The sequence below is a fragment of the Anopheles bellator genome, chromosome 2 (assembly GCF_943735745.2).
Source record: "Anopheles bellator chromosome 2, idAnoBellAS_SP24_06.2, whole genome shotgun sequence".
In the NCBI taxonomy this organism is placed as follows: domain Eukaryota; kingdom Metazoa; phylum Arthropoda; class Insecta; order Diptera; family Culicidae; genus Anopheles; species Anopheles bellator.
Genome location: NC_071286.1, coordinates 29965723 through 29988745, shown reverse-complemented (window position 1 = coordinate 29988745; position 23023 = coordinate 29965723). Strand labels below are relative to the sequence as shown.

Here is a 23023-nt window from a genome sequence, read left to right as displayed (position 1 = left end):
AATAAATAAATAAATAAATAAATAAATGAATAAAAAAATAAAAAAATAAAAAAATAAATAAATAAAAAAAAAAATACATAAATAAATAAATAAATAAAAAATAAAAAATGAACGAGAAAAGCGCGATTCAGTTGCCAGTTTGCTTCGTGCCATGTGGTACTTTTCCAGGACATTCAACTCGGAAAATCCAAGGGAAAACTTTCGAAAGCCGCTCGTGAAGGTACTCAAGGAGAAAAAACTTGTGCCACAAGCGAGACATTACAAACCGTGGTCACCGAAGTGGGTTCTTCATTTTTGAATTCCAATAGTCGCGGGAAGGCGACTGTTGCATTTTGCGAGCTTAACACCACTTTTCCAGCGAATATTGCCATAAATAAACCGCACCGCATCGGCGTATACACGGAACCACGGAGGAAGTAATTTAAAATTCACCTATTGCCAGTCAAGAACAGCGTGTATTGGCAGCGAATAGGAAATACCCCGACACGTTTACCTTTTTGCCGCGCGTGAGCTCTGCTCGGCGCTAACCTCTAACTTTACAATTACGATCGCCAGCCAAGCTGAGTTTTCTGCCGCTGCACGTTAGAGATGCATCAATTAGCTGCACTGCAACGAGTTCACTCGGGTTCCGATGTTTAATGTTGAGTCAACTAATTCCATCTCATTAATTCCTGCCGAGCCGATCGTAAACATCCGCGTCCGGGGGATTCTGGACAGATCTTAGACCACGGTGCAATCGACGAACGCTACGGTACGTTGTTGATCCCTTGGGCAAACTTCGATATTGCGATGGCGGACGAAATGTGTCTCCGGCACGTTGTTTGATTCGCGGCCGATGAAGCTGGGTTTCGCGATTCGTAAGAAAAACTGCAACTCACGCTCTCAATATTTCCCCACCAAAAAGGCGCAACCGTTTCGTCACCAAAGAGAAACGTGGTCGCGGCGGCGTGACGGTGGGTTATAAATATTAAACAAAAAGATAACGATGGAACCATCGCTCTGCGGCTACCTGCGATTTCCCGTGCTGCCGGTTGGCCGTTGCGACACGTTCCGTTTCCGATGGCGCGAACTGCAACCATCAATTTTGTTTATGAATGGCGTCCCGAGCTGGTGGAACAGCGCATTTGGCACCGTTTGTTTTTTTATTCGTCACCAGTTTCTTTGTCCCCCACCCGCCCTCAAGCTCGCTTTTGGTGCTTGCTCTCTGGGTGTTGAATAATGTTTTCCCAAAGTACACAATCTGCCTGGCGGTGCATAAATGAATGAGGATTCGGCGTACGTTTTATATTTGAATTTAAAAAACAGAAATTCGGGCAACCATTCCGTAATTACACACTGGCCCAGGTCAGTCAATGTCCTCGATAGAGCTGGTCGAATCGGACTCCATCACCTCGGACAGCCGGCGGTTGCGGTACAGTTCGTTGAACAAATTTTCCTTATCCGCGTGCAGATAGTCGGCTACGTTTGGCAGGTCGGCCACGGTGACGGCTCGAAACGCGGACCGCAACATGCTCAGGTTGGTCGCTTCACACCACTCATCCAGTTCCGGCTCGTAGCACTCGACGTAGGCGACCGCACTGGCCCCGTCATAGCCACCGATGGCGCACAGCCGCCCGTCGATCGTCTCCAGGCCAAAGTTGCTCCGCGGATAGCACATGTTCGCACAGACAACCCAGGCGCGTGTGGCCGGATCGTATCGCTCGCAGGATACCAGCCGCATCAGGCCATTGAAACCGCCAACCACGTAGACCAGTCCGTCCAGGGCTATACAGGATACTCCCGATCGGCGCGAATGCATCGGCGGCAGCGGGGACCAAAGGTTCGTCGCCGGGTCGTACGATTCGGCCGTGTTGAGACACTCCGATCCATTGAAGCCACCGGTGATGTAGATGTGGCCATCCAAGACACAAGCGTCCGCGTCCGAGCGTATCGCCGACATAGGTGCGATCAACGTCCACTGGTTGGTGTGCGGATTGTACCGCTCGACCGTGTTGTGGCGGTTGCTGCCATCGTAACCGCCCATCGCGTACAGCAGGCCATCGAATGCTACGACGCTCACGTAACACCGCCGGAAGTGCATCGGAGCAATCTGTGGGTCGGTGGAAAAGGCATCAATATGGACTGATGACAAAAACAACTCGCGACGCTACCTCGTGCCAAACTTTCTCGACCATGTCGAACCTTCGGCAGGTGTGGAAGTGCTCCACGCCATCGAACCCCCCGACACAGTAGAGCTGCGTACCGATGTAAGCCGCTCCGTAGTACGCCCGCGGTCCTGCCAGATCCTCGTTCGGAATGCGGGTCCACCGATCCGATCTCGTATCGTACGTTTCGATGATCGCCTGTGGCATCCCTTCGCTCCATCCGCCCACGGTAAAGATCACCTCGTGCGGCAACCGGGGCAGGCCGATGGCCGGTGTTTTCATCTGCAACACGACCGAAAAAAAATGTAGCAAAGACGCTGGTGGTCATCCCTGAGCCCGCCCAAAACTTGCCTCCCTAATCGCTTTAGTGCTAATCATTTCGAGATCGTACAGATAAGTCAACGCATTGATGACGAGCGGTTTGGCTTCCTCGGTGGCCACCACGTACGGGTTCTGTTTCACCTTCTCCGAAAAGTACTGCAAAAAAGCGAACCACAAGCGAACTAAAACAGGCAGCGGGCAGTGAATGGGGGCGAGGCGGGCACCAACCTCCGTGCTGAGAAGTCCCAGACGTACGGTTTTCATTAATGGCACCAGGTGGCGCGCTCGGAGACGCGGATCCTGATCGATCCACCGGACCGCAAACTCCCAGACAGTGGCTTCATCACTCACGTTCAACTGGTCACTGGCCAGCACCGGGCAGAGATCTTCCACCGAAAGCTGCAGCAGCGCGTCGGCGTTGCTTCTGATCAGCACCGGAAACTGCTTCAGAACGTACATCCTGGCCGCCTCGTACAACTGGCGCGAGGACCGTTGCCTGCGATGGGGTGAACAGCGAAAGAAATTTCGATACGAATGGCGTACATCGCGTGCACTTACTTTCCGAACTGCATGATGGCCACGCAATTGTCCAGCCGCAGGTGGTCCAGCAGGAATCGGCCACAGTACTCGGTGAGGCTTCGGATGAGCAGAAAGTCGGCGGCCGCAAACACATCGTACACGCTGCGCTCGGTAAGGTTACACTCGCGGCAGTACACGTAGCGGATGACTTCGGCCATTACCTGCGGCTCCACACTGGGGACGGTGACTGTCTGTTTGTCACTCGGCAGGGACGTCGTGAAAAGGGTACTGATAACAACACGAAGGCACGTTACACCGGACTAGAACACTAGAGGCCACAGACACACACCGTTGAACCTACCGAAAGTAGTCACTGCAGGAGCTCATGATGACCCGATGGACCGGAAACTCGTGCCCCTCGTTTGGGTACACGATCGATGCGTCACACAGCGTTTCGCTGAGCCGCATCTCGCACAGCGCCAGCATCGACATGAAGCTTATGCACCGCTTGGGCAACGATTCGGACGATTTCCGTGATGCCAACGGCACGGTTCCGGCCGTTCCACTGGGCATCAGTTCATCGTCCATTGTGCTCCCGCAGTTAGGATTTGAATCACAAGCAAATGGTGTAAAATAAAACACTTCAAAATGGCCAAGCGAAAAGCAGTGACGAGAGCACACGTCCCCACAACAAATGGTACGTAGAATATGGGCTACACTGTCGCAGCTTGCCTCGTTTTGCACTTCAATTGGCTACTCTGTTAATGGACCAATCGACGGGAGACGAATTGGCGAAAGAAATACTTTCCTTGTGCTTTTCCTTCAAAATTCTAATGCAATGTAAGATTAACTAATTAAAACAAAGAAAAAAAACCGAAAGCGTACGGTAGTAAAAATATCGTTTTATTTCAAAAAGTTCTTCACAGTTATTGCTTATCTTAACGAAAGGAATGAAAAAGGCCTCTTCTTTACGCGGGAGGCATTTTTAAGTATGTTTTGTCTCGCAAAGTGGATGTGTGATTGTAATGAATTGATTTTGGTCAGTTGGTCCTCTTTTATTTAATTGTTTTTTCGTTTCGTAAATTTCTGTTTCTTCAATCGGTTAAGGCCGCACTTCTAACTAGCTGTTTCACCGTCCATTTACCACTTCCTTTTCTTTTCGTAAACAGTGTTCACAAATTTGCATGTGAATTTACCTCTTGGTATCGTGGCCCTCACAGGCCGGATGTCTTAACCTAGTGTAGCTCCTACTCTTCCCAAGGGAAATACACAAAACCAAATCAAACTCCCTCCGTTGTTCGACAACAACTTGTATCACGTTCGCTGCTTCGCACTCAATCGTTTCACAACGGAGTAAAGCCGCACAGCACATACTGAAGGTAACGGTAACGACGGGGTCGGAACATCAACTTTTTTTTAATAGTCACACCAAAAGACATTGACGTGTTTCAGCAAAGCTTGCAGTGTTTAGGAAAACGAAAAATCTACAGCTTCACAGCTACCATCCTTTACGGAGCTTCCTTAACAAAACTAAGCACAGGACACTAACCACAGCAGCACAGCAACTCTTGGCACATCTTGGCAGTGCCAAGAGTACAACTCTAAACCATAACGTAAGTTGCCTGCAAAACTTCATCAGAACTAAGCTGTTTCTGGTAATCGCTATTAACCATTCTGCCTGTTCGGGACTAGCGCTGGTGCTGTGTAGTATCGTACAAAATAAATTATATTAAATACAAAATGAAGACGCTACTGAAAATATTACAAAGACTAACGAAAAAACGACTGTGTGATGAAAGAGGTATTGTAAAAATAAAAATGAGAAACATGTAAAACACTCTTTTACGACACTCTTTTACGGCACTCGGAAGTAATTCAATTCTATGCATGGCATCAGTCGGTTGCATCGATAACCCCGTAAAACTTTTCCTAAATCAAAACGCACTATCACGCAAAAAACCGAATCAACCCAATCGAAAAATGAACGGTGTTATCCTTTTCGAGCCTATTATCTTTAGTGTGACTTGTTATGACTTTCCACAAGAAGCGCTCCCGCCATTTGTTGCGTTCACTGCGCAGTAGTAAAACCACATAAAAAACTAAACAAGAAAACACAACATTAATTCTATAAGAGAACATAAATCGCGATCAAGCGAGGTTCAAGTGGTGTTTTCCTTTTCGCAATTGCCCTCAAACATACTGTAAACACAAACTACATTCACGAGCGACAAAGCGTCCATTTAGTATGGTAAAACTACGATTAATAATAGTGGAATAGCGGAAGTAAATCAAAAGTCTTAACGCTTGCACATATGTTGTCTACACAGAGCGCAAGTACAATGGAAACGAAGAGTTGTCCAATTTTAAGATGTTTTAAAAACTCGCTAACTCTTATGATAAAACGTATAATGCTGTGGTGTTGTAATCAAACGAACATCGAACCTGGGACATTAAAAATAAATATAACTCTTGTTATACTTTATCCTCCTCCTGGTACATAATTTTTTAGTGCCCGTTTGTTGTGCGTACCCATTTGTCGAAACTCCTCCTAACTGTGCCACAATTTTAACCACCTCGGGCAAAATGTTCGCCAGGATAAGACATACCGATGGCTGGGAGCATTCTGCACAATATTATGGGTCGTGAAGCCTGACGATATGCAATTTCGATGCTTTCCGCTTACGACTGCCGACAATTTTTTCAGGTATCTCCGGGTTGCCGAACGACATCGGAGGAGCTGCTGGCGGTGCAACGCTGGCTGGCGCATCACTCGGAATCGCGTTCACCTCAACCGGAAGCGACATCGGTGTGAGGTCGTTTGTACTTGGAATAAACGAGGCCTTTGTGGTGCTCTTGAACCGGTTCGATGAAAAAGCTATCGAAAACCAGTGCGAAATGGGTTAACTGGTATGCCAAAATGTAAGTTACAACATTTTTCTGACTTACCGTAGGGCTTTTTGCGCTTCTTTTGATCCTTTTTCTTGTCAAGGTACTCAGTGAAATTTAAACAAGGCAGATCGTTTATCCGCTTCTCCAAGTCCAACAATGCGACTGGACTGTGCGGATGGAAGGCGGCGGATGGGCGAATGGACGGTGGACTGCGGCGAACTACCTCGGTGCCTTCGTTACACTTAGAGGCCGTGTTTACCAATGTGTCGTTCACCATCGTCGATGCGGCCTGTGAGGTGGCTGTGGATGAAGCTTTACTCTTAACAGACGGTTTGCGCACGGATGATGCCAACTGTTTCTCTAGCATATATTCCTGATATCGTTTCGCTTTTAGTTTCCGTGGTGCACGCACGAAAGCTAATCCTGGAGAATGAGTCTCGGGGAGCGCTTCAGCCTGTGCGAATTGCGAAGCGCTTCCGTGAGTTGCATCACCAGGAGCCTGTCCGGATTGAGAAAAAAAATGCTGACGCATATTGTGGCAAGGTTCCATATGCGTGTTCATCCGCCACGGTCCACCATCGTCCTCCATCACTTCTTGTGCATTTCCGGCTGTATGATCGACGCACGAATCGATTGGTAGCACGGGATCAGCTTAACAAAATAGAACATCTCGTTATTGCCCACATTCTGCAAACGAGCTTTCACGGATCTCACCTGCCCTTTGGATTGAGTTAGTGTTCAGTAGTAGCGCACTAAGACCCCCCATCTGTGATTCATCGGCGAGCCTGAATTCGGTTCTCGGCGAATGACCGCTCGCCAGTTGAATTAGGCAATGGGCTGCCTCTAGGCATCCCTGGCTCTGTGGATCGTCTGTCTCGTCAGGTACTATGTCGTTGGCGCTTTGTACTGCCTGGGCTGGCCTTGTGTGAAGGCTGTTAGTCTCTGGCTCTGCGGTAACTTGCTTGCACCAGCGATATCCGTTAAGGAGCAGGTGATCTTTGTGCTACAAAATAATGGTAAATAGATTATAGAAAGGTGATGGGTTACCGCTCGCCGGGCATTCCTTTACCTCCTGGGCCAGCTTCTCGAAGGGCTCTTTCTGTTCTTTCTGCAGCTGTTTCCACCATTCCCCAAGAACTTTGGTGATAAACCTGTGCGAGAGGTGCGATGGATATTAATGCATGTTTTGAAACAAAAAAATAATCTCGTACGTACCGATTCTCTTTCAGGGGATGGTGTTGGCTAACCGTCCGTCGGTGTCTTTTACAGAACATGAGAAACGCATTCATTGGACGAGCAGCACAGGACCGGCGGCTGGTGTCGTTCAGCACACTCGTTGCTTGATCGACTGCGATCGACACATTTGCGGTGCTGACTAGCGGCGTTTCTTTGGGTGTATGTTTCGGGTCCTCAGTCTTGTCGTTGGCTGCCGTTGAGCTGATCTGCCTCGGAACATCTTTTGGTTCGTAGCCACTGTAGTTGGTGTGGTAGTTTGCATCGGTGTAGTGCCAGCTATTGTTGTTGTTGTTATTACTAGAAGCATAATCTCGCTCTGCTTCATTTCCGGCCGTATGCCCGTGACCGTGATTAGCGGTGAGCATTTTGGCTTTTTTCCCTAAACAATGAACACAATTGTTATTGCACTTTTACTAGAAAAATACTATGAAAGAAAAAAATAGTAGTCAGGTTTTGAGCCAACGTAAGATATACTACTAGGATGTTCATTAAGTTTTGCGGTTGTCTTTTGTTATGTTGGTACACTCTTCATATGAACGTATGTGAAGTTTCATTTCAATCGGTCACTTCATTCTTTGTTTACAAGCCATTTAGTATCGACACGGCACAGTATTTTTCGGAGGAAGGAGAAACGGAGAAACGGAGAAAATCAAGTAGCGTGAAGTGATTGAATGTTTATTTTTGGATTTTTGGGTTTAAAAGCAAAGACAACTTATGAAAGAATGACAATGTGTAAGAACTCTTCGCCTTCAATTGAGGGGTCAAATGTGGGCGGTTTTGAATGTAAACGTGGTCGTAAAAGCCTTCCAAGACGATTCATTTCAAAGACGCCCAAAAGCAGACACGACTCCTGAAATCGTAGAAAAAATACTGGATACCGTATTGGAAAATCGTTGAATGACGGAAAGAGATTTAGTATAAGACCTAGGCATCGCATTGAGCAGTGTAACCAATAATTGAATCTAGTATTGGGTTTCAGAAAACTGTGTGCAAAACGGGTGCCGCATTCGCTAAAAATGGAACAAAAACGTATTCGAATGCAACTTTCTCGGCCACATTTAGCGCTTTTTGAAAAGGATAAAGCGGATTTTGTGCATCGAATCATCACTATGGATAAGACTTGGGTCTATCATCATGATCCTGATTCAAAACAAGAAGCTAAAGAGTGGTGTCAGCCAGGTTCTTTGGCTCCGAAACGAGTTCGTGTCCAGAAATCGCCAATGAAGGTGGTAGCATCAGTATTTTAGGAATGCGGAAGAAATTTTGTTTTTGGATTACTTGCAAAACGGTAAAACAATAGATTCTGAATATTATTGCAACCTTTTAGACCCGGTTTGCAGAAGAAAAAAATCCATTTTCTTCAAAACAATGCAGCGTTTCACAAGAGCATTGTGAAAATGGCAAAAATCCATGAATTAAAGTTCGAATTGTTGGAGTGAATACGGTAACCAGATTTGCCCCCCAACGGACTTCCATCTGTTTCCAGACCCAAAAGAAAACCAGGCGTGGAAAGTGTTTTTGATCAAATGATAACGTTATCACAGCTGCGAAAGCATATTTTAAAGCCCTTCCATTTTCTCACTTCAGGGATGGAATTCATAAATTGGAATCTCGTTGGAACAAGTTCAGGGAGACCCCATTTTGCATAATAAAGTGTGTTTCAAATCATAACAATGTGTTTTTCTTATCGACCCGCAGAACTTAATGAACACCCTTAATGTAAGAAAACGTAGACACTTTGCGGTTCACCCTCTATGCTGCTCTAGTATACGAACTGTCCCATACCCACACGAAGGCATGGCAGGAGGCGCACGAGACTCAATCTATGCATCCACGTAGTGGACCCCACAATCGTGCGTGTTTGTGAACGCGCGGGGCTCGGGTCTACTACCAACTACTACGAACGCCCCGACAGAACACCCAACCTATGCTACGCACGGCCACGTTAGGTGTGTGAGTTACTAGCTTCTGTCAGTGTCACCGAATGGAACCGATGGACACGTACCGTGTACGGAACATACAAGGAAGCGAGCATGCTCACGGCGCCAGCTCATGGGGGGCGAAAGGCCCACTACCTGTTCAACAAACAACGAACCATCTTCGCGCGTTCGAATGCGAAATGGTGACAGAAAGTCACTCTCCCAGATCGAGTGCAGCACGCAGAACGTTTGCCGCAGGATTTTGGGAACACTTTCGCCTACGTCACCGTGCGCTCCACTTCCACTTTAATACACCATTTTTTCGGCCAACAACAATAACATTCAAGGTCGCGCCACATTTCGCCCGTGCGAGAGACGGAGAGTGAGGGAGAGAGCGAGAGCGAGAGAGTGCTCGCGCGCATGAGTGTGTGCTATCCCCGCCACCAACGACGGCACAGCTGTGTGGCGCGAGAGGGAGACGGCTGCAGGTGAGAGTGAAAGGGTGAGAGCAACAACATCAGCACGCACCGCGAGCAAAGGAGAGCGATGATGATTCGCAGGAGAGAAGTAGAAGAAAGCCAAGATTGCATATGGCGCGGTACGAGTTTTTTCGATGCACTTTCATAGTGCACGTCTTTCTCTCTTTCACGACGCCCGTTACCTCCGCGGCAGCATGTGTCGTAATTTGGCAAATTCATTATTTTACTCCGAACTAGTGTAACCACTATCGTCTGTGGCTTTTAACCCCCAAAAAGGCACAGCGGCGATGATCGTAAGCAAAACTTGCCCGCCACGCGAGTTCTGTCGACCGAAATCATGATCGCGCAAACAAACCACCATTATGGTGGGTATCGCGCGAATGTATGTTCGTGACTATTTTGTTTTCGGCTGGTTCGGAATGATTACACATACACGATATGCGAGCGCACCCGGCCACCCCGCGGCGGGTGGCGGCGCGCGGAAAGCACTAAACTCTGTAGTGGTGTAGGTGACCGTGGACGCTAGAGACGCGTCCGCACGACGGTCGGTGATCGCGTTGTTGGTTGTGTGTCGGGCAGCTCGTCCATCGACATTCACGATTTGTCCTGTGATTGCGGGTGAAAAATTGCTCCCAAGTTCAATGATGAAGAAAAGGGTCGCCAAACGCTCCTCGCCCAGCGTCCAAAATGCGGAGCGTGGGGGGGGAGGGGTGAAGGGGAGCGTACTCCTTCCCCCTTTTCTGACCCATTGTGCAATCCCCGGTGCACACGCCGAACGAAATCGAAAATTCGGTGCACGAAACATTACGCGGAATCGTTGAAGGATTAATAAAACTAGCCACCAAAAAAATGGCTCAAACTATACCCATTCGGAGCTGCTCTTATCGCTCCCAACCGCGGCCAAATTGCGGCTTTAGACGAACGAAAGAAAAAAAACACAGAGGAAAGAGGCAAAACTGCACGTTGCACTTGCCGTGCGGTAACTTTGTGGGGACAGAGCAATTCCTAGTGCCAAACACAAAGCACCGGGCACCCTTATTTAGGGAGAAAATACAACATTCGCAGATTCCCGTGTGGTACGTGACGTCAACAATGGTCTTCGTCGGGGCCCCCCCGTGGGCCGCCCCCTGATGGAACTGATCTGTCGACCCCCGCCGGGGGTCCTCGGATTTGGCAGTCCGTCGGAGACAGAACGAAAACTACAAAGCACACCCAAGGCGTGCTGGATGTCGGGAAAGAAAAGTCGGCAATGGGATAGGGAAATAGTATCACTCTCTTACGGCGATCCAAGACGGAGCACTTGTCCTTCGGTGGGCGCGCGCTCACGTTCACACTTACCGCACTCCTCTGGATGGTCAAACTGAAACTGCGGGCAGCGATATCACACGGGTGGACCTCTGCCTTGCGCTCGGCACCGACGGTCGCGCAAACCGATACGCACACCGACGCGCGTGCTCGCGGCCCACCACCACGACCCGCACAACTCGCACTCGAAGTCGTCTTGAAAGAAGAGGGCCGCGGAAAATGGTACAGAACGTTCGCTTTTCCATCGCACGCGCAACGGGTTTGTGGGGAGGACGAAGAAAACGTCCGGCGCAGCAATATTCTAACGCATTCGGAACGCAATTTGCTGCGCTTTTCTGTGACTAATTTCCCCCAAACGGGGGGCCGGCCGAGTCCGGTCGACGACCGGGCTCGGCACTATAAACGCGGTCTGTTTTCTTTCGTACTATCACAAACATTCCTATACACAGCGCGCGCCGTCCCGTCGTCGTCGTTGGTGGCGGCGGCGGCCGCGGGAGGCAGCTCCGTAGGACAACACGCGGAGCACCATCGCGAGCGCTGAAAATCAGCTGAAACGTTGCACTGTGTTGGTGCGGGAGATGTTGCGTTCGGACGCGGCGCACTTTACGAGCGCAGCACACGTGTGCACTGTGCCTGGCCGTTGGCGTTGGTTGGGAATCCAAACCCTCGAGGATGGTTCGCTGGAAGCCGCAGCTGCACAAACGTGGCTCACAGCAGCTTCAGTACGACAACGCTGCAATAAACGGGGTAGAATTGCGCGACCCGGCGCGATGAGTTAAGTCGCAGTTCGCCGGCGAAGATTGAGCCGGGTTTATTACTTAAGACGGCAGTACTGCAGTTCGTCAATGGCGGAGTTTCGCACTGTAATTACCCTATGCGATTTACGATGGATGTCCTTTTTCAGAACCGATAGCAGTCACCGGGTCAATGTTGGATCATTCACCAGTGGTTATTGTAATGTTTTTTTTAAAATTGTATTGCTTCAGTATAAAATATATTTATTGCAGATAAAATTTGTGCAATAAAATCTGGATTACAAGTCTGGTTTTTAACAAACGCCACTGCTCTATGCGAGTTACTAACAATCGGTTGTGAAACAAAATGTTTAATCAAACCCCCTACGGTTTGGGATGTGTATTCAAAAACGTGGGGTATTTCCTGCGATAAATTTAATCGGTCCCGATGCACCAAAGAGCTACAATAGTATCCATTGCCTTTAGACGGCTCAGCAAACAATACAGGTCGTCCCGGAGGCAGAGAGGCTGTAAGCTATAAATCCTTGTCATAAAAACAGCATACGAAAACCAATTTCTTTCAAATCAGTTCCCCTTTTGTGTTCATGTGCGGTTCAAGATTTGAAATGGTCGTCTTGGCCCGCTTAGCCAGCATGGACGGGTTGACGATGGCTGAGAGGATGGTTTCTTATCGAAGGTTTCTTCGCCGCCGCCGCCACCGACGAGACGATCGCGGCTGCAAGCCGGCCCAACGCGCACGTGGAGTGGATGCGTGCGCATGGGTGTGCGTGACAGCGAACGCTATGCTGCCGCGATCGCGATCGCGCTGGTGTGCGACTCTCCAGAATCCGGTGCATAGTTCGTTTGCTGCGTCAGGCATTATTTTATTCGTGGCACCACACGCCGTGCAATTAAAGCAAAACGAAAGACGAGACGAAACATTAAAATGTGCCTTAGTGTGTGGTGTGCAGGAAGTAGCGAAACATCATCACCGCGCGGAGATATTATGCGAAAGTTGTAAAACCGTACCGTCGGGAGGAAAGCTAGGGCTGAAAAAACAACGAATCCACCGAGATCGGGCGGCTCGCAGTGCAGACACGTTTGACGTGGAAGATCGGGTGCAGGGAATCACGATGGTGTTCTGGGGGTCTTTTGTGGTGCTGCTCGTGTTATTATGCTGCTGCGTAGCGACGGTGACGACATCTGGAAGCGATTCGGACGCGGCCCTTGAGTCGGATCGTTCCGAAACGGCAGGAAGTGGCCCAGACACGGGCGAGAAACCGGAAGACGGCAGCAGTTTTATCGACCAGTACGAGTACGGTGTCCAGGCGTACCTTACCAACGAGTGGGAAGACTGCGTTTACTGGCTCGAGCGGGCGCTCGACGGGTACCGGACGTACTACGAATCGGTGGCCAATTGCCGCATCGAATGCGAGTACGCGGCGCGAGACGTGAAGCACCGCGGCGACTTTCTGCATGGCAGCAACGTGGAAAACCTGCAGCACTACGAGCTGATCCTGCGCCGTACGCTGTGCCTGTCCAAGTGTGCCCGGCGGTACGCCATCCACCGGTATCTGCCATTCAGCGAGGACTTCGATGGCCACTACATGGACATCTTCCACGAGCTGAAGGCTTATCCGTATCTGCATTCGTGCTACTTGCGGGTAGGGAACGTAAAACCCCCCACAACAGTTGACGTTTATTTTAATCCTTTTAAAAAAAATGATTTCCTTACTATCGAAAAGACAAACCGCATCACTCTGGCCGCGTCTGCTGCTTACACGACCCTTACGCGCCACCCTGACCACAGTGTGATGCGGAAAAGCTTCGAAGAAGCGATCGAGAAGCCGGGCATCGATCGGGAAGGCGTTCGTGATATGGAGGAAAGGGTAGGTTTCGCCAGGTTTCGGGCGTACGAAGAAAATGGAAACGTTTTGTCTCGTTGCAGAAATTTGTGCCGCTACTTATCGGTGGCATCGTGGACGAGCAGGAGCGCCACTGGGAGCCGGCCATCGAGAGGCTGGAACAGTCGATCATGCAGTTCATCTTCGACGAGAACCAGTGTCGGGCTTTCTGCGAGGGAGAGTTTGATCACGGATTTCTGCCCGATTTTATAACGGCGATCGGAAGTGAGTAACGCTGGATGGTGTGCCGCTTCTAGTATCCGTTCTAACCTAAATTGAACCATTCACCTAGACCACTTTGCCAACATGCTGTACTGCAAGCGCAACTGTACCACCAACATGGGTATGGTGCGCGGTAAGTACTACGAGAATCTGTTTGCTCGCCACTACCGCTATCTGCAGAATGCCTACTATCAAGGTGCGTAACTTACCGGCCGTTGGGAAAGGTTGATTACTTTTGGTTCCGTTTTCTGCCTGATTAGTGGGCAAGTACGAGGAATCATACCGGGCCGGTATGAGCTATCTGCTGTTCCATGTGGACGATCTGGACATGCCAGAGGCTCTGAAAACAATCGAAGTCGAAGCGAAAGGATCGGTGACGGCAAAGTTCTTCAAAGCGCGTCGTGTAAGCGTTGGATGGCGCATTATCGTGACAATGGAACATGTACAAATTACAGCTTTTCTCACCTCGTTTAGGAAGCGATCGAGTATCATGATCGTATGGTGTATGAGGAAAAATTGGCGAGCTTTATGAAGCACGAGTTCGATCGTCTAGATGACCAGGGTTCGGATCAGGCTGAGGATGAAGATGACTCGGACCATGGCACGTACTCCACAGAAGCAAACGACAACCCTGTATCTGATGGGAATGGTGACGAAGAGGATAATAAAGAACAGGATGTGCCTTTTAATCAGGTAGAGAGGCTAGATTTTAACTTAAGCTACAAGGCATGGTACTCACTTTATTGTATAAATCACAGAAAACTCAATCGCCACCAGACGTGAGCAGCGTACTGTATTCTGCGGAACCCGGGGGCTACACCGATCACCATGAACTGTAGCGGGAGCGCTCGAATCGAGATTCACCACCATCGGTGTTTGTGCCATAGCCGCGTTTTATAGTCAATTTCACGGGCAAAGGACGATTGGTCCAACAGATTAAGCTTCCATTTGTGTTGTGTAGTGAAAGCTCCGGATTAATGCTGCTGCTGTATGGAAAATACTCAAAGATTTTAATAAAATATTTAAACAACAAACACAACACCTTCGGTGCTTGAGTCATTTACTTGGGCTTTTGGTTTTATTCGTTTTGTCTTTAATGTTTTACATAGATCAAACATATCTAAACTTTGGAAAATGTACCATTTCAAATATATATAATATATGTATATATGTATAATAATATTCTGTATCTAAACGTCGGTTTTTGGAATGCACGATCGCACGCGCGCGGTACACGTGTGCAGTTCTCGCGTGCACGCACAGACACGTTGCGTATTCTTTCTATTGGTTTATTTTTTGCATTGCTGTCGTCTCAGTCCTTGCAACATCCTTACAGTGCCGTTCTTGTCGACTGCCTACTGAGTTCTCGTATTTGTTGCATTATTGTTATAATTATAATTTTCTCGGTCCTATTTGTCCACGTGAAGAAGTATACCGTCACCCGTCACTGTCCCGTCGGTGTTTTCCGTTTCGTTTCCGGTCCATGTTCACAAATCCGTCCGCAATGAAGTAATAGTGTCACTTTGAGTGACCGAAGAATGATAAATGCTTTACAGGAGTTCAAATCAATTGCAAACACATTGCCACTGCTGGCCGGTCAGGATGGCGCAACGGGAGAACGCGTTTGAGGGGACCACTTTGCGTCAACATTGTGCTGGCCAGCCACGTACATAAAAGTGGCTCACGGGAAAGTCGTTTATAAGTTTTATGTTAAATAGGTTTTGTTTCGTACTTTGTTTTGCTAGTAATTTTACAATTTTTATTTCACACTCTCACGCACGCACACACAGATGAACATTCACACACGAACACTCCGCCTTCTGAATCTATTGTTTTGCTTACTGTGTGAAAATGACCGAGTCCTTCTGCCGTCGCGCTGCTTCTGCTAGTAGTCATTCTATTTCGTTTGTGGTAGTAAAATACTGCGTCACTGCGCTATCGCGAAATCCATACATTAGACTCTATTCGAATTAATCGGTTAAATCGATTAAAAAGATGCTACTTGACACCTCGGCTATAGAACAACTCGCATAATTTTGCAGGATTATAAGATCGAAACATTCAATGCTAACCACCACGGTACGCCTTTGAGTACGCGGCGTCCGAGTCCGTCTCTCTCACGCTCTCTTCGTCCTCTTAAACTTGACTACATATTATATTCCATCGGTTTCGGGGTTTAGTGTTTCTTCTCGCCAGCGCTGGTTGACACAACCAAAAATCACAGCTAATAACTAGTCCTCTTAAATTTATTCAAGATCTATGTTGCTTTTCCTTTTTTTTGTTGTTTTTTGCTAATAAATTCACCACACAGAGTGTTTCAGAGACACGAACTGAACAGCGATTCCGTTCGACTGCCAGTTAACCGAGTACGTAATTAAGTTGTTTGAGTGTAAAATTCTCTAAACAAAATACAAAATAATGTTTTAACCGTAAACCACCGTTTGTTGGTACACCACTGGCCTAGAATAGAATATTGCTAGCCACGTTATTTCGCAAAATTCTCCTGTACATTGTAGTTCGACGCAACAGTTCGGCTTTGCTTTTCTGTAATGTCGTTCCCATCACTTAACGAACAGAAAGCCACTACAGCGAAGGGTACAATTCTTACAATACAGTGCAGAAAAACTAATCTTCTAATAACGCACGCTTTTTAATTATTGGAATTGGGGCAAAGAAGTGTCCACCTTGTCCGGTTATTAGTCTGTTCGCAATTAGTGCTCTATTTGGTTCACTCAATAATGGATAATTGACAAAATAATTTGATTTGTTATCGCTCCGTTGTTCGCTGTCAGCGACCCAAGACCGGGCCGGTGTGCCCACAGCCTTGCCATGCGTTCGATTTAATCCTAGCGGTCGGTCCGACCCTGCTTTACAAACAAAAAAACAATAGAACAGACGCTCATTGTCTAGTCTCTCACTCGTTCGCAGACACACTTAAATAACCGGTCACTCAAGCCACAAACATACGCAACCAATCAACCATACGCAGCCAACTGTGCTCGTGTCAGATCGAGTTTTCCGCGTCCGGCAGCGTGGGTTTTTCCGGCTCCACTGTCCCCACCGAAGCTACGGTCTACCAAGATTTTGCTTCTGGGTTTCGTTTTCAGAGAATAAGAGAACAAATTGAATGTATATATGTGTGTGTATATATATGTATATATATGCCATTGGTTCAATATATAAGACACGTAAATGTTTTTTTCTTCTTTTTTGCATTCTCGATCTACGTTTACATCCGTGTCTTAACATTTCAACAGTTTGTTTTTCCATGCCTCAATTCAAGTAAAAATTGTGTGCAAATGTTTTACATTCAGTGTTACTGCACCATGTGCAGTTGCCTTCCATTCTACTGTTTTTGGGTGTTTGCTTCATCCCAACATAGCGCATCCTGGAACATAGCTGAATGTGCTTGGTATCGGTACAGACTCTTCATTGTTGCTTCCTATTAACATGTGTTTTAAGTAACAGTTTTCGAAACAGCAAAATAGTAATAAGTATGCTAACAGACACAATCACACATGCGAGCGCGGATTTACTCAGAATCTAGGCAAACCTTGAGCGAATGCAAGTTAATGGAACAACGAAAATCTTTCTATCAAACCATTACTGAGGTACGCTAATTTGGCGAATATAAACTTCCGTCTGCCGATCGGTTCAGCTTAACTGATTACACTCACTGCCGTACGATCGAATGATCAATTTGTGTTGGATTCGTTACTATTTCTAGTTGTTTTTACTAATCGCGGAAGAATTTGATTTTTGCTACTATTCGTTTTAAGCAGCTCTCTCTCTCTCTCTGCTATGGATTTCCTATTGAATTGCAATGAGGTATGGATCGAGAAGATGATGGATCGAGGCGTGTAACACTAGCGCACCGGATGCGTGTTTTTTCTTTTTGTTACGAGCACAAACGTCGCCGAAATGCTACCGAGTTTGTCTATAAAGTGTTATACAATTCGTTTTTGTTGTTCCATTTCAGCCGCACTGCAATTTGCTCAATGTTGTAATCGCTAGTTTTGTTGCACACTGCACATATCACGAATTTTGGTTTGTGTTTTCTTCCTTGTTGTGCAGCAGCCTAATACGATCGTTTAATGCCGTTTAATTACCATTCGTTTCTTTAGTTTTCGTTTGAACCGTTTATTATGATAGGGGAATTCAACAAACGCAATTGGATTGCAAAGAGACTTTTGTCTAAGAAGAGAGTATATCAAAAGAAGAGGAAAAGCTCCGGCCTACTGCCGTTTATGACATTTTTATGCTCTGTTTGTAGAATGGGATCGCTTTGCCACTGTGTGGTGTATATAACAGGCATCCCTTCCTACTATAACGCATCATCTCGCCTTCGACACACTCGCTCCACTCGTTCGATGTCGTTCCGCTTGGCTGCAATCTGGCTATCACTAGAATCGCTCCTTATTGTAACTCCCAAAATAGTTGATCCGTATGTTTTGTGACACTTTTGCTTCTTTTCACATTAATTTAACGTTCAGTTTTCGAACAGGCTCTATTTTGTATCTATGCACCTGTGTTTTGTGTTTTCTCTTTCTATCGACGAATTGTTCGTTTTGTATTTAGTTGTAGTTCTGAGATTGGCAGACCTTTTCCGTAACACTACTGAGCTTGCAACAATTCGAAGGGAAAAGGCGAAAATGGTTATTCGAAAATGGGTAGGCATGTGAAGTGGAAGAAATGTAGCACGTAAACATTGTATCAAGATCTCTATACGACCACGGAAGGTCCCTACGTAATGAAACTTGAGCCTGCTGTCTCAATTACCGAACAGAAATGGCACACACTGATTCGTGTAATTTAATGTAATTTTAAAATGCTGCTTGCAACGCGTATCAATAACGGACAGTCTGAACTTATACGGAACGGATCGAAGGTGATTCGGCACGGAAGCAAAAATCAGTGTCCATTACTAATGCTTGTTTCGATGATTAAGTTTCACTTCCTCTTATGCCCATTTGTAGAACCCTGTTTTACTCGTATATTTCTAGCGCTAAGATGTAGAATGAATGAACGGTACAACACTAACGAGAGCTCGGAGAAATTGGCTGAATTTACAGTTTTGGTTTGCTAAGGGAATTTTGAACTTGCCGTCGTTCGTCTTATCGATCGAGCCACTAAAGGATTAGCGGGCCATAACTTAAACACATCCTAGGGGCTAATTACCATCACTAACCATATTGGCCAATTGTGGCTCATAAAAGCAAACCAACAGTGAATGCGCTGCGCTGCGAATCACACCGAAAGTTCTAGTGTCTAGCATAATCTAGCAAAAACCAGGCGCCTCTCGCTGTAGGCAACCAGAGAGAGCCGAGTATCGGGTGGAAGAACACGACGCGTCGATTGAACACCGGTTTTGTATAAAATTTGTTTTCATTTGCTTGCTCTATTGGCTTATTAGTTTGCTGTTTGCTTTCTCATGCTTGCTGTAGTCACCACTACCCAACTGGGGTCTTTTTCACCCGTTACACCGTGTTTTTTGTCATTTTCTCACCATTCTCTCCTTACAACCAGTGCAGTTCTCTAGTGTCCCACTTAGGCAGCATTGTGTTGCTGTTGTTTCGTAGTTGTTGCCTGTCCGTGTATGTGTTGTTGCGATAGAAGTATTGCATTTTTAATTTGCAGGAAAAACTAAGCCATCAAGGCAATGTCCGTTGGTAACAACCCATCGGCAGAGAATCGTGCCAGTATCTTCTTCCTGTTAGTTATCATTTCAACTACGTTCCGATTTCGACCACCCCATCAATTCCTTCCGCTAGCTCCACAGCAAGTTAGTAAAATATTAGTGAATGGTGCGATCGCAGGAGTCCACTCGATCGATCGCTATACTTCATCGAATTCTGCCGCGGAGGAAGCACTGAAATGTGAGAACCAAGCAATGCAAGCAGCATGGCACAGGCAGGGAGGGGACAGATTCCCGTTGGAGTGCACCGAAGCGAACACATGCGGAGGTGGGTGCAGCGAGGAAGAAAAAAAATGTCATTAGTGAATCGAGAGAGGTTAGATGATCATTTTGTGCGCTTAGACAAGGAAACGTTGGTCATGGATGAACGTGTGAAGGATGAGTTACGGTAAGGACAGTTTAACAAAAATTACAAACATGAAATTAGTTCAATATACTTAACTCAGGGTAGGCTTGCGATGCAGCCGTTAGAACTGAAGAGGGAATGGTAATTTTAACTTAGATTTGAAACTTTGCTTACACCGTTGAACCTTGTTTTCCTGTGGCTCATTAGTGCCACCATTCGTCATCCTGAAGCAGTTATTGGGTAAGGATATGTTAAAGAAGAACGATGCACATACCTACACCAATGGTTTTTGAAGATTCGCACTCTCCTGTGCGATATCTGCCGCCGGATATTCTTAGCCTATAGATATATACTGTAACACAACGTTCGTCCCTGCACAGGCCTTGTCAAAAACCCTTAATATCCTACCTATTTACAGTTGATCGTGCATCTGAACAGAATTTAAGCGATCGGGCTTACGAAAGGAGAGCAGTCGGAAAGTCATTCTTCCAACGATCAGTGTACGATCTTCCTGATAGTATTTTTGCTTAGTCTCTGAAACAAGATAAGACCTGGGTAGGTGAAAGTGTTTCTTGCATATGATGCACATTCATCGAAACCTGGGCGAAACGTTATAGATTATATTCACCTAGCAGCCAGGGCTATATGCCTTGCCTTGCAGTTAAAGTCTAAATTGTCGACAAACGGTTGCAAACCAACAAGCGAATGGTTGCGCTGTTCTTCTTTTCAGACACACTTTTTTCGCTTCGCTCCTTTCTCGTCACATATACATAATATTCGAATGACCATCGAGGTACGCTCGTTCGGTTACTGTCAGCCCTTCGGCGGTCCTTCGCGAATTTTCGCGCTGATCGTTCCGTAATCTGCTTTACCTGCAGTGCGTTTCATATAGCTACATCCTTGATATACACGCTTTCACGTAGCAGTTCCGCGCACGGCAGCGCGATAAGTTAATATTAGTTCTGGTTTGAATTTTTTCTTAACCTCCATGAAAACTTCATTTTTTACACAGCAGCAGTCTATACGAATAACGGTTTTGGTTTTGTATAAAAGTCTTACTTGGTAATCTCACAATTTACACTGCTGTCCCTACACTAACCGCGAGAATAGTCAAAATTTTCGCGCACACCTTCGTCAGTTCTACTCAGAGAATTAAGACCATCGCCCTGGGGGCCAGATTTGCTTAAGCAATTCGGGAGGTTGGCGTGACAATTACAATTCCACTAAGAACTACGCAATTAATATCTAGTAGTACCTTAAATATCAGTAAGGATACGATTCGATCTTGTTCCTGTGGCTAAAGTCCAATCCGTCGGCTGCTCGGGTGTGCGCGGTTGGGGAATTTCGTTGACGTTCGTTGTTATGATGGGATCAATAGCATAGCGAAACGACCGCCAAGCACCAAGGATACGGTAGTAGCATGGTGAAAAATAGAGAAAACGATCGGATACGAAAGCACATAGAGAATAGTCGCAACCTTCGGTAGCACGGAAGCAGCATCTGATAAAGGGTTGATGAGTTCTAAGGTTCACCTAGTGTGTGACAGAAGTATCTACACAACGATCAAGCACTGTCGGATGGGTTTAGACAGAATAGAATCAAGAACTACACGGCCCGGAGACGCATCACCGAAAGGCGGACGTGAAGCAAGAAATAAGAGCCACAGCTAAAGCACATTAATGTACACACTAAGAGCATATTTACGAAACAACTGGGTTCTACACGCTCGCGAACTATGAAAGCCAAAGCTTAAATCAAGAATATACTCTACACGGAACAATGACAATTATCGGTCAACTATTAGCAGCACTCTAAAATATGGATTGCTTGTTTTGTGCGGTATGTTTCATTCGATTGACTCATCTATTTCGATCTACACTTGCCTCAAATTTTTGTGTGCGTCCAATGCTAAATTGCTGGGTGATTGACAAAGCCTAGCACAAACATAACTTTATTCCATCATACGCTTTTGATGTTTTATTTTTGCTCAAAGAGTTTTATTCCTTACCAACACCTTAACTACTTCCTAAACTCGTGTCTGTTAACTTTTACTTACTACAATCGAAACACAACATAATGCATTCCTTAAACATGTTATGTCTTTTATTTCCTCTAGCATGGATCCAGCATCTTATTTTTCATTATTTACCAACGACGGAAAAGTACAAAAAAAGAAACGCAAAAAAAACAATGTTAAATGTCTGTTTCATTTCTTTCCATAATGTCTAGAGCTACCTGAGAAAATAGGAAACGTATGCAGGACTCACGAAAAGGTTCAGGGCACTACTATTTTTACTGAATATAAGACTATTTGTCATATTTTGATTCTACAACGTGACAGTATACTTCTCAAAAATCTAGAAGTAGGTATTTAACTATATGTCTTCCGTACGGCACAATCGGCAAGGGAAAACACCAAACAGGAACGTTGTTTGTCTGTTCTACAAAACCAAAAATTGATCATCAAACTAATATAAACACAATACAATTGAAATCAAACATAATTCATGTAACATAAAAAAACAAAAACAAATCCAAACTTAACTGTACCGACACAGCGGGCAGCAACATTCACGACGACAGTCACGTGCACGAGGATTGGGATCCACAACCCATTCTCTCGTCCTCACAGCCTCCATGTGCCAATGACCCATCGTTTAAATGCTGCCGCGCCACCATGAACAGGGCGTGCACTTTTCAGCGCTTTATTGTTTTTTTTTCTTTTCGATCTAGTTTTGAGGAAGGATAATAATTTACAGTTTTCTTCGAGGCCAAGGTGTGCTCGAAAGTCTTTAACCATTACGCTACGTTGTACAATAATATAGTACTATGGTGACATTGAATGAAACGAACGTGTGAACGCGAATACGCAAACCTCAACTAAAAGTAGGAAAGTGTATATGTTAATGGATACAACGGAAACTAGGCTACGCTTCTTCCGCTTGCGGTACGACGCGGTCGCTTTCCGCGATATGGAGAAAGTGGATTACAAGGCCCTATGTTCTTATGCCCTCTGTTTCAGATGGTCCCTTATTTTCACCCGTTTCTAACTGATTGCCCGCTAGAGTAAACAGCATGGTCCGTGCTGATTCTATCGACCATCTTCTGTAAACCCCCTCAATCGAATCTTATCGTGTGTAGCATTTCACTATCCCTAACATCGTCAATCACACTTTTGGCTGGGCTCTGAAATCCCTCTTCGATGGATCGCCCGCATAACACGGTCTTAGGACTACACAGAACCTGTTCTGTCTGACTTTCTTTCTTTCTGTCTGTCTGTCTGTCTGTCTGTCTGTCTGTCTGTCTGTCT

At 46.3% G+C, this 23023-nt stretch overlaps 3 protein-coding genes across 3 annotated transcripts; 1 reads left to right on the top strand and 2 right to left on the bottom strand.

Moving 5' to 3' along the window:
- Nucleotides 1–1345: 1345 nt before the first annotated feature.
- Nucleotides 1346–3572, bottom strand: LOC131207345 (kelch-like protein 10). The gene is made up of 6 exons (XM_058199956.1): nt 3346–3572; nt 3024–3272; nt 2694–2961; nt 2496–2621; nt 2151–2426; nt 1346–2089 (listed from the first exon to the last, which is right to left on the bottom strand). Exons 1-6 carry the CDS (start codon nt 3570–3572, stop codon nt 1346–1348), a joined length of 1890 nt encoding a protein of 629 aa, XP_058055939.1.
- Nucleotides 3573–3912: 340 nt separating this feature from the next.
- LOC131207344 (uncharacterized) lies at nt 3913–7474 on the bottom strand. The gene is made up of 6 exons (XM_058199955.1): nt 7089–7474; nt 6943–7024; nt 6588–6876; nt 6402–6524; nt 5931–6296; nt 3913–5859 (listed from the first exon to the last, which is right to left on the bottom strand). The coding sequence occupies exons 1-6, from the start codon at nt 7472–7474 to the stop codon at nt 5618–5620; spliced, it is 1488 nt and encodes a 495-aa protein (XP_058055938.1). The 3' UTR covers nt 3913–5617.
- Nucleotides 7475–12468: 4994 nt separating this feature from the next.
- Nucleotides 12469–14614, top strand: LOC131210482 (cartilage-associated protein-like). The gene is made up of 7 exons (XM_058203740.1): nt 12469–13210; nt 13292–13435; nt 13495–13675; nt 13743–13868; nt 13933–14075; nt 14147–14365; nt 14431–14614. Exons 1-7 carry the CDS (start codon nt 12680–12682, stop codon nt 14509–14511), a joined length of 1425 nt encoding a protein of 474 aa, XP_058059723.1. The 5' UTR covers nt 12469–12679; the 3' UTR covers nt 14512–14614.
- The last annotated feature ends 8409 nt before the right edge of the window (nt 14615–23023 follow it).